This window comes from Amphiura filiformis, chromosome 2 (assembly GCF_039555335.1).
Source record: "Amphiura filiformis chromosome 2, Afil_fr2py, whole genome shotgun sequence".
Classification (NCBI taxonomy): domain Eukaryota; kingdom Metazoa; phylum Echinodermata; class Ophiuroidea; order Amphilepidida; family Amphiuridae; genus Amphiura; species Amphiura filiformis.
In genome coordinates this window covers 40,875,266-40,887,816 of record NC_092629.1, presented here as the reverse complement: position 1 = coordinate 40,887,816, position 12,551 = coordinate 40,875,266, and the positions used below count along the sequence as shown (strand labels likewise).

At 38.0% G+C, this 12,551-nt stretch overlaps 1 protein-coding gene across 1 annotated transcript in view; it reads right to left on the bottom strand.

The window, feature by feature from the left end:
* The window catches only part of LOC140140760 (lysosomal proton-coupled steroid conjugate and bile acid symporter SLC46A3-like), a 32,049-nt gene that overhangs the window by 13,682 nt on the left and 5,816 nt on the right, over positions 1 to 12,551 (bottom strand). Inside the window, exons 2-4 of the mRNA XM_072162505.1 lie at positions 6,224 to 6,762; positions 5,111 to 5,632; positions 4,008 to 4,139 (exon numbers count right to left, since the gene is read on the bottom strand). Of these exons, the coding sequence (XP_072018606.1) occupies positions 4,008 to 4,139; positions 5,111 to 5,632; positions 6,224 to 6,755 (1,186 nt within the window). The 5' untranslated portion in view covers positions 6,756 to 6,762. The remainder of the gene's footprint in view (positions 1 to 4,007; positions 4,140 to 5,110; positions 5,633 to 6,223; positions 6,763 to 12,551) is intronic.

The window sequence follows — 12,551 nt, the reverse complement described above, 5'->3', positions numbered from 1 at the left end:
TTACATGATCACTCATACAAAGATTGGGATCCATGATAACGCCGAGATTTCTTGCGCTGGTCGACTGATGAATCGTAGCATCGCCGATCTTGATGGACGGCTTCCAAGGTGATTTGTTAAACTTGAAAGAACAATGAATGAGCTCCGTCTTGCTATCATTCAAGACAAGCTTATTCAATCGGCACCACGCTCGAATATCAGCGGTACAGGCCTCGATTTTCTTGATGGCTTGAACGCGATCTTTAGGCGGGAACGTCAGATATAACTGTGTATTATCAGCGTAGATTATAGTACCTTGATGCCATGAGACTCGATGATATCCTGTAGTGGTGCACTGAAGATGGTGAAAGCCAGTGGGCCTGCTACAGATCCCTGTGGAACGCCGCATTCTAAGACAACAGGATCAGATGACACATTCTGTATGACGACGGACTGGCTTCTGTCGCTGAGGTATGATGCAAACCACAGCAGTGCCTTTTCTTTTACGCTGTAGCGGGTAGCAAGCCTGCCGAGCAGCTGATTGTGGTCAATGAGATCAAAAGCAGCGAAGTCGAGTAATACTAGCAGAGCTTCCTCGCGTTTGTCAAGTGCAGCTAAGATGTCATTTTGCACTTTGACAATAGCTGTCTCCACACTGTGAAATGGTCTATATGCAGATTGTGCTGAAGCGTGAAGATGATTGTCGCTAAGATATGTTTGTAATTGTTGCACAGCGCATCGCTCGATTACCTTTCCCATAAATGCAAGGTTTGAAATCGGGCGGTAGTTAGAGAGGTTGTTGATGTCCAGATTTGATTTCGTCAACAGGGGTATGATACGAGCGTGCTTTAGCGATACAGGAAACATTCCAGATGTCAAAGACGTGTTGACTATCTCAGTTATCAGCGGTATCTTATTGGGGATTAAACTGCCTTATCTTGGGTTTACATCCCTTATCTAGGGATAAGGCGCCTTATCTGTGGTTTAGACGGCCTTATCCTGGGTTTACGTTCTTACCTGTGGCTAAGATGCCTTAACCTTAGCATATCGCAGTCTAAACCCAGATAAGGCATATAAACCCCAGATAATGCGCCGTAACCCCAGATAAGCGACGTAGACCCCAGATAAAGCAGTCTAAACCCCAAATAAGGTGCCTTAACCCTTAATAAGGAACATAAACCCCAGAAAAGGCATCTAAACCCTACATAAGGTGCCTTAACTCTAGATAAGGGTTGTTAACACCAGATAAGGGTCGTAAACCTCAGATAAGGCATCTAAATCCAAGATAAGGCGCCTTAACCCCAGATAAGAGACGTAAACTCAGATATGGCAGTGTAAACCCCAGATAAGGCGCCGTCTAGGGTTTGCTTCTCTTATCTTAGGTTTATGTTCCTTATTTAGGGTTAAGGCGCCTTATTTGGGGTTGGGACTGGTTTATCTGAGGTGTACGTCCCTTATCTGGGGCTACGGCGCATTATCTGGGGTTACGGCGCCTTATCGGGGGTTTAGACTGCCATATCTGAGTTTACGTCTCTTATCTGGGGTTAAGGCGCCTTATATTGGGTTTAGATGTCTTATCGGAGGTTTACGACCCTTATCTGGGGTTAACGACCCTTATCTAGAGTTAAGGCACCTTATGTGGGGTTTAGATGCCTTATTTTAGGTTTATGTTCCTCATTTAGGGTTAAAGCGCCTTATTTGGGGTTTGGACTGCTTTATCTGGGGTCTACGTACCTTATCTGGGGTTACGGCGCATTATCTGGGGTTTAGATGCCTTATCTGGGTTTATACTGCGATATGCTAAGGTTAAGGCATCTTAGCCACAGGTAAGGAACGGTAAACCCAGGATAAGGCCGTCTAAACCACAGGTAAGGCGCCTTATCCATAGATAAGGGATGTAAACCCAAGATAAGGCCCTTCACAATTAATTCTTAGTTTCCTGTTTCATGGTTGAAAACCAGGGATGAGGCGACTTTTAATTATTAATTATTAATTATCTTTTATTTTCTTTATTTTAAAATAAGTGGTCGCAACCTACATCAAGCCATTTTGACAAGGAGCATGCATTTAATTATTTTACTTCTATGTGTGATTTTATACATAAGTAATGGTACAATTAGGTTCTGTGTTTATTCATCATTACAGATGATATGATCAAAGTCAGAAAGTAGCAAATGGTAGTCATTAAAAGTTATTTTAAAGAGAAAATCCAAAATATAAATAAAATAATTAAATATTTTGCAATTCTCTACTTTGGACGCGGGCGGGAAACAGGAAACTAAGAATCAATTGTAATTGGCCTAAGGCAGTTTAAACCCCATATAAGGGACATGAACCCCAGATAAGGCGGAAATGACACACTTATGCTTCTGCTCTCATTCAAAAATCACATTTACGCTCTACCAAATAGGGGCCATCTTGGATTTCTGGGCAAAAATTAAGTTATTAAGTCAAATTAATGTCAGATTCGGATTTCTTGGGGTCGACTTACCGGAAAAAGTATCTTTGTATACGATTTTAGGTAATCTGGTTCAAAACTTTTTTTTTTCAAGATGGCGCCGGCGGCCACCATCTTGGATTTCTGGGTAAATATAAGTTCGTAATGTCAAAGTAATGTCAAATTTAAAATCCTTGTGGTCGACTTATCCAAAAAAGTGTCTTTGTACACGATTTTAGGTCCTCTTGTTCAAAACTAAATTTTTCAAGATGGTGCCAGCCACCATCTTGGATTTCTGGGTAAAAATGATGCCGTAATGTCAAACTAATGTCAGAATCGGAATCTTTGTACTCGACATATCCGAAAAAGTGTCTTTGTGCATGATTATAGGTGCTCTGGTTCAAAACTTAAATTTTCAAAATGGTGGCGGCGGCCATTTTGGATTTTGGCCTCTAGCGAAAAATGCCGGGATTTTCGCGAGGGACATGGTGGCTATTTTTTTCTAAATGGTCCATGGAATCAATCGTCAAACCTTACTAGCCAGAGAGTGGTCACCAAATTGAACCTTTTCACCTAACTAATAATTGCAGCAATTAATAGAAGTTACCTAAGCAAAATGAATACAGTTTACAATCATATCATGTTGATCAAGGTGCAGAATTCGATGTACTAGGTGGCAACGAAAACCAATACGAGTCAATAACGATGAAACACGATGGTACTTAGTACAAAAAACTATATATACGGTGAAACTATAACAGCAATATGAATCTTAAGTTCCTTATTCGTATCACGGAGTACTTACAAACAGTTCATTAAGTTCCTTATACGTACAAAATGATGCAAATGCAGTAAAAAAGGTGAAATTTTCTGGAGCGATATTTTATGTTGCAGGTCGAGATCAGCGCCCTCACGTGTTGGTGATGTTTTAAAAGCCTAAAAGAAAACTTTGATGTTAATCCATATAATATAGATGCCACCAGTTAAATTACGACCGTATGCTTTTTATAGATGTGTAGGACATTGAACAACTGGTATTTGAAATTGCTCTCACCAGGACTGTCAATTCACACTGAATGCAAAAGGACCAATGTTATAGCTTATGGATGGTGATTTTGAAGCCTCCAATATCATAAACATGGGTAATTGTCACCATTTTCAGCATTCTATGTTGCTCTAAAGCCAATATATATATGTGAAAGTATGTTTAACATGTCGGCCATTTTGAAAATTAAAGATGGCCGCCGCCAAACTAAACCACTTAAAACTAAGTTAATGGCTTTTATGGAATCCTTGGCATCACAAACATGGTTATTGCCACCATTTTTAACCTTGCATGTTGCTCACAATCTGAGATATAGGGCAAAATATAATAATAATGGCGGCCATTTTGAAATCCAAAATGGCTGCCCTCTGCAGCATCTCCAAAATTGGCAACAAAGATTTTCCTGTTCCTAGACATATGTAGAACATACCTAGATAGGTGACATCTTCTAATCATCAAAATTCTACGGATTTTCACTTTCCCCTTACTAAGCATCTAAAGTAATTAAAACACTTTTAACATGTTTAAAATGTGTTGAAAACTTACCGATGAATAACCCGAGTGATGTGTTGACATAAGCATGAATATATCCGTTAAGAATGGCAAAGACCATGCTGATTTGCAGGTTCCAGAAGTCAGTAAGAAACAAAGAGAAACCCTTTGTAAACAATGAAACAGCTAAAAATAAATATGACAACGAAAATAGCAAATGATGATTGTGCTCCAAATTCATATTATATTCTTTAAAAAATTGTGCAAGTGAAAAGCGACCTCCTTGGCCATTAGAAAATACCGTTATGAAATGATGCTTGCATCAACGTCAAGGGCGTAGTCTTAGCTCTCAAATGCCGTTTGTTCTATTCAATTTGCCTGTTATAATCTCGAGATATGTTTAGTTAACAACGAAAGGGTAAGATCACAATTATGCCACTTTTACGAGGGATGAGGGCTGTACACGCAAATCAATAATAACATCAAGTTTATCGAGAGATAAATCGTGAAATCAAACGAATGCATCAATTGCCAACAATACAGCAATTTGTTTGCTGTTTTTACTGTTTTATCATGATACAGGTATAATGATTCTCTTTTTTTTCACTTTAAACAGATTAAAAGATAAATACATATTTTACATTCTGCTGTAAAAATACATGTGCATGTCAATGATTTTTTTTTTCATATACTGTTCTGTTTGTCACTGAAGACATGTTAAAAGACAAACAGATATTGCACACTTACATTTACGTTAATGAACACGTATTAGAAATAAAACAATATAATGCGCGCTGATATTGATGTGTCTAATGCACGAGCCTCGGGGGAGGGGGTGCATAAGACGCACCAACATCAGCTGTCATTGATTTGCATGTACAGCCATCTTCCTGATAATAGTGGCACAATTGTGATTTTACCATTTCGAGGTTAACTAAACATATCTCGAGATTAAAACAAGCAAATTTAACAAAACAAACGGCACTTAAGAGCTTAGACATTGTCCTTGACGTTGATGTAAGCATCATGTCACAACGGTATTTTGTAATTGCCAAAGAGAGCGCTTTTCACTTGCACACAAGCTGTACAGTATATTGATTTTGAGATTGAATCTTCCTTTAACATAATGAATTTATAATATAACGGTTGCGACTTACATAGAAGATAACTAAAGATAACTAAAGTTGTATACCCAGCAACAAGCACAGACGAAAAACAAAATGGCGGTCCTAAACCATAAATGATGGCTATGCGTACAGATGACGTATTGAACAACTCATTCATAAACTCTATCGTGTAGAGGAACCCGATTCTCCATCTCCGAAGATAGACATTGCTTTTGAATAACATGATAAGATTTTTTACTCCTGCCATAACCGAGGAAGCTTCTTTATCTATGTCGTGTCTGTCCCGTTTGTGCTTTCTATCAACAGTTTCGATGAGCAGCGGGCTGACAATATAAAGTAATGTTACGCAATACGCAATGCACGCCATCCACAGTGGAGGTCCAAAGCCGTAGTGCTGAATCATATAACCCACACCAAGCTGAGTCAATCCGTATCCAAGCACGGGTGCTCCCTGAACAATAGAGATACGAAGAAGCCGGGTTTTCTCCGCCGTAACGTCAGCGACATAGGCTACGCATTGGGCCAATATCAACCAAAAGCCTCCAAGAAAACCTGTACAAGGAAACATTCGAAAGCAGAGCAGTGTATTAAGTAAAAATATAGATAGGTTGACTTCTGAACTCAAATTTTATAGTTTTTGCCTGGCAGTATGCGCGCGCATCATATTTTGTTTAGGGCTGGTGCTTTTAAAAATCCCGCCACGTCACAATAAGATTATTGAACAGTGGAGTGGTTGTCCTGGGTTCACTCACATATAACGATGTACCAGTCCCTTGCCTTTGTTGATAAGCATTGAGGGCAACTCAATCTATAGTATCTGTATACAAAATACTAAATCAATACTACCTGTTTCTTTACTCAATCTGCCCCAAATTAAAAATGTAATATATATTTAAAAGTAACAAACAAGGCTATTTTGTTTATAACTCTTGGTACAAAAATCAGCTTGTACTTTTGTACAATCAAATCTAATAGTGTGTGTTTTTATTTAAAAGACATAGATACTTGATTGAGTCTGCTTATAACGTTAAATGAAGTATGCGGCCCACGTCAGCTCGAACTGCCCGAAGACGCATTCCTCCGCCTGATTCAGGCAACGGCGTGACTTAAAAACTGTGCTTTAGTTATTTGACTATCATTTACCTGTGAGAAAACTAGAAATAGCTAAAATCCATAATGGCAGTTCCAAATAAACCACGATTATGAGGATCACGGTTTCGGCGATATTACCAACAACAATTAAGCCCATACAAATTTTACGGCCCACTAAGTCGCTCCAAGCCCCCCAAAAAGGAGAGACGATCAGGGATGGAATATTTCCACACAAGGAAATCACCATCTGCCAAAATGCGACGTCCGCTTGCACTGCCTGAAGACGCAGGTAATACGGGTTGCTTTGATTTTGCTCCACACACGAGCCGTTCATTCCTCTGCCTGATTCAGGTAGCGTCACATTCATATTCATGGCTATGGTATAACGTAATAACTGTGGCATTACTGACAATATCACTCCACCGCCTACCGCTATCAATATCAGTATAGGCTCTACCGTGACGTATCGAGTAGATGCCTTCTGAATGCTGGGTGGTGCATCCGGGTGGTGCATCTCCCGGAACTTCAAGCTTTTTCGAGCCGATTTGGTTTTAACTTTTCCACCATTCTTACTTGACGCCATGTTTGCTCTGAAATGAAAATCAATGAATTCAATGCAGTGTTATCGATCATGTTGATATTTTAAAATAACATTAACACGAAATAGTTTGATCAGCATCAAGTGTTCGGGAATAATGAGGTGGTCACATGTTGATACTAAAATGAGATACCACCATTGATTTGATGGAAGAAGACAGTGGAAAATGAAGTTGTATTGTGGTGTATAAATTTACACTCACGTTTCTTGCAAGGTTATAAAACTTAAACAATTGGCTTAAGCCCAACGTTGCGTATGGGACAATGTGCGAGATGACAATTGATCCAATATCAGTAGCTAATAGGGAAGGGGAAAGGGTTGAGCCTTGGCCAAGGCTCGAGTTCTATTTGTTTCTCAGTTCATCCTGGCTCTTGGTTTTACCTGGCGCTCCGATTTCCTCCTGTCTCTATTACTGGACATTCGTATGAGTAGTGTTATACTGTTCCGCAGCAATAAAGAAATGTTGATGATTGATACATATTGATACTGGCACAAGGGAAAGAATTTAATCTCGACCGGCGTTTGAAGAACAATTGAAATATGGCGTCTCTGAATGAAGGGGCTGGTTCTAATCCCACTATCACTTATGAATTTTTCACCCCCATCTATGACATACTTCTTTATTCTTATAAATTATGAGCGTCTCTGAATGAAGGGACTGAATCCAACCCACTTATGATTTGATTTTTTCCCCCTTAGACTTTTTAGAGGACTATGTGGTGGGGTCAACAATAACATTTGTATTACTTTTATCACTATTTATATGCAATTAACACAATAAATTACTTTTTTTATCCCAATATCCTTAAATATCGCACCTTGAAAACAATGATAAAAATTACATTACGTGTATTAGGACAACATTAAATTCGCGTCACGTGATTCAAACAAAAAGCGAATAGAAGCCAAAGTTCTATACTAGCTTTTTTTAGACAAAGTTTACCTTTTTCACAATTTTGGGTCTGGACCAGTTGCCCATTTTGCGTTTTATGTTGCGATAAACTTTGTGTTCTCGTATGTCCTCTAGCCTGCGACCTTCTAAAGTGGCGTAGCTAGGGGTTGTGGTCCCGGGGCTAAGGATACATACTGGTAGCCTTGCCCTACAAATTCTTGAAAATGTGCACAAATACCACTTATTAATTTTGGTTACAATGAAGTTGAAGGTGGCGGCCAGGACACGTGACCCCACCTGCCCTCCCGTCCCTACGCGACTTAATTAAATTTGATTTATCGACATGACTGTAGCGGAAAATTCTGCAGAAACGTTTTAGTTGCTGCCACAAATCCTCTTCCATACCGTTCTAAACCCCCAACGACCAGAGCCTCTAAAAGTACCTTAATGTGCATCGTGAAAGGAGGATCCTGTGGGTTGTGGTACGTTAACGCACGTCAGCCAGGGCCGGCGCTATACCATTTTCAGGGGGGGTTGTCGAGAAATAAATTTTGTTGGTATATGGTCGGATTTACCTTTTGCTGGCCACTCCGCAACATGATTGCTCATCAGTGGTAAAATGCAAGGGGGGTGTATACCGGAGTAAATGAGCTAGGTGCACAATTTTTGAATTGGGACAATTAATGCGCGAGAAGCGCGTGAAAATGCTAAAGTGAACACAATTGAGGAAAATTGTGTCCTAAAATCGTGCAAAATGAAGCCTTTTACAACGTTTGGTTAATTTAGTCCAGCTCAAGAGTTTTATGCTTAATCCAGGCATCAGAGGAGCTGCTCTAGCACTCGTACATACTGCAGTTACTGTCCGTTTTCCTATACACAATACACAGTGCTCTTACCATTGACGCGTGACCTCTACAAATAGCGTACGTTAGAAGTATGGGGATTTGCCTTGTTAACGTCGCTGTGTAGAAAATAATCGGCCAATATTAAAAGTATTCTTCTAAATTCTAGAAAATATAGTTTTGTAACATGTCCTAAATTTTTAGCTAATTTAGATGTTTGGAAATATTCGTACTTTGGTGTTTTAGTGTATGTTATAGGTAATTGTACATTGCCTAGTTAACGTCGCTGTGTGAAAAATAACCGGCCAATATTAAAAGTATTCTTCTAAAATTCTAGAAAATATAGTTTTGTAACATGTCCTAAATTTTTAGCTAATTTAGATGTTTGGAAATATTCGTACTTTGGTGTTTTATGAAGGATATGTAAACGACAGATAATATGAAGAAATTATTTCCAAACCGTGTTGAGTCAACAATCATTATGTTGCTCATTTTCAAGAATGCTGGTTAACAAAAAGCAGACCATTGTCTCATTTCGTGGACAAAGGTCCACATACCATTGTTTCCTTGCGTTTCCGTTATAATCGGTTACCCAACTGAAACTATAATACCAGCTCATTGCGATACCGCACATATAAAACAGACACATGCATGTGCACAACCAGAAAAGATTTGATTTAATCAGTTGAGCTGTTTTCAATGAGTGTTATCTTGGTTTAATAGCTTTTAAGTCCCGCAAAGGTCGTGGTGAATTCTACTGTATACATGACTGTATCATAATTTATGATTTGCATAATACAAAGGATAGAATTTATGACTCCCATTTTTGAGATTCGTGACCGTGTTCGAAGTTTGAGGGGCAAAAAGGGGAATTTCCAGTTGGGCGCCTCGATCGCAGATCTATTCGGAGAATGGGTTTGCCGAAATGAAAGCGCGTGCGGCAATTTGGCATTGTAATACTAAATGTTTCAAACTGGGCTTACTTTTGGGTCTAAAATAGACCAAACGGACTTCAAGATACATATGTGAGTGGACACTACGAATGAGCCGTAAACTCGGTGTCTCAATTCGTTGCGACAAGTATCTCATCAAACGCTGTTTAAATCAATCAATAATACTATTGCTGAAGAGGATAATAAGCTTCTACCTATTTCTATAGAATAGTTCTTGTCTTTGTTTGCTTTGGCTAAATCCTATTCAAGTGGTAGATAACAAAGCATTGAATTTTGTCTAGGTATGTATAATCAACAATGAACAATGAGAGGACATTTCTGAACCTCGTTGACTTGGGGATGATTTGAAATGACTGCCAATTATAACTGTTAGATATGTATTACCAGAAATGTGGAAAAGAGACACATGTAGAACCGATAAAAAATACAATTTTGTCGAAGGAACAGAGTTCAACAAAATTTAATTATAACCCCGCTTCTGGATATCGTTTGAAGTCAAATGATACCATTTTAAAGCTTATGATATATATATTCTAAACACGAAATAAAACAAAATTGACCGGAGCCGACTTTACGGCTGATTCGCCGTGTCCAGTCACATATAATTAAATCGTAAATTTTATCACAACATTTCTGTCGACTGAGCAAGGAGGGTACTCACTTGCCACCTTACCTATAGCCAGTGGCGTAGATTTCTTTTTTTCTTTTTTGTGGGTGAAAATATTTCTTTAAGTATAGTGAATTCATCACCTTTTGGTGACAAAATCAGTTTACTTGACTTGACTTGACTTGACTTTATGGTACAAATGCGCGAGTCCAGATCAGTAAACAAAAGCACTGTTTTATCATGATAGGCATGATTACACGGTTGTTTGATGGGATCATTTATTAGTTTTTCAAACAAAACATCATGTATAACCAAATTTTAGGCTTAAACAGCTAAAAGTGACATCGTGCTAATGTATGCAGATGCTTTTGAGTCGGTCTCAACTTGAATTTTCCCTCTATTACAAAATAATTCACTTTTATAGTATTTTTTACAGCTTTTTAGGATATAAAATGTATTTATTAATGACAAAATTGGTGGCGCTTTTTAGTTACTGGAAATGACCCTTTCAAGCTTTTTTATATAAATAATTCCTTTTATTGTTTGATAAAATATGTTTATAAAATTTTCTTGTTGCTTGTTTCACCTATTCCAGCTGTTTTAATGGGGGTATTAATTACCTAACCCTTGCAAATAAAGAAATATGATTTCGGATAAGTAGCGCCATCTATAGTTTGCATTTAGTTTATAATGAAGCCAATTCTATATACATCAAAATATTATGAAAAACAAATTATTTGCATATGCATGTGAAATTAGCCGGTTTAACATTTTATTGGTGTTTACACGATCAAGGTATGTGGGGTAAATACTGAAATACTTTCAACCCTAAACTAAACACATAGACGCTCCTAAAAACTAAATGATGAACACAGCAAATCATTTGGATACTAAACGTATATTGCTGGTAGAAAATTAACACCCTAAAATGTTTAGTATTTAAAGTTAAGAACTATATAGACATTTAGTTCATAAACAGTGGGTTTACTTTATTGCAATGAAATTTGTATGCAACTTTGCCGAACATTTAATACAGAGTCTTGCACGAGTTTTACATTTTCATGATTAGCATTTTTCCACCATGGTGGGATAATTCTGAATTGACACTTAATTTGGGTGTACTTTATCTTGGGTCCAATCTCTATCAAGTTTGCTATAAATATGATTGTTTGTTCTAGATTTGGGTTTTCGCGTTTCATATTTGAAAGAACTAATGTTTAATTGCAACATTTCGAAACCACAAACCAAAACTGGGTGCTATGATGTACAAGATTGGGCTACGAGTATGCATTTTACCAAGTTAGCAATAGGTAATTGCTTCATTTTGCATATGCATGACTTTCTTTATTATTATACTCAAAATCGGATTTTATTATACATGTTATGTAGCCGGTTTTTGTCGTGTATGAGTGAGCTACAAGCAGACTGGGTTGCCAGGGACTACAGGACAAAATACCTGTTTCGGACTATAACTACAGACTTGACATTTAATATGGAATATTGTTTCTCAAAATTCCAAGACTGGTCTGGAAGGGGTCTGCATAAACCGCACGGGCAAATATGAATTGCGGTGTATCGACGAGATGGTGTAAAACAATTTTTGGACAGAAAATGTCCTTTCCATTAGTTTACATTATGGCGCTCATAATGTAGTGACTTAGCCTAAAATGGCGGATTTAAAGAGACTAAATTTGATTTTTGTGGAGGTACAATTTCTGAATGTTTGCAACTTTATTCTGATATTATCAAATTTATTGAGGTTTGAGGTGATATTTACTGAACCTAAATACCAATAAGTGTTCGTCAGAACTGAAATGCACTTATAATCTACAAGTTTTGAAAGTGGGAGGAGCGTTGAAAAATATTGCTCTTAAAATGGTACGCACTCAGAAATTTTGAATGGCCCCCTGGGGCTAAAATTTATAAACTTACTGTACACAAAGAAACATCGTGAGTTTATTGGACAATCAGGAATCCGCGCAGTTGCTTTTGTACTTTAGTTTATAACATTTGACCCCAGGGCGGCCATTCAAACTTTCTGAGTACGTACCACTTTTAAGAGCCATATTTTAAGCTCCTCCCATGATCAAAAAATTGGTACATTGTAAGTGTTTTTCAGCTATGATGAATGCCAATTGCTGACGAAGTTTAGGAAATATCACCTCAAACCCCTATAAATTTGATAATAACAGAACAATGTTGCATTAAGTCCGAAATTGTGTCCCCTCACAAAGTGACGATTCTTCATCTAAATCCGCCATTTTAGGCAAATTCGCTACATTATGAGCACCATAATTTAAACATATGGAAAACACGTTTTCTATCAAACAATAATTTTACAACATCTCCCGCCACACCCCAATTGATATTTAGCCCGTGCGGTTCATGCAGACTCCTTCCAGACCAGTCTTGAAAAAATAAAAAAAAATATTCCATATTAAATGTCAAGGCTGTATTAGCAAGGTCTGGATTTGGCACCCTACCATG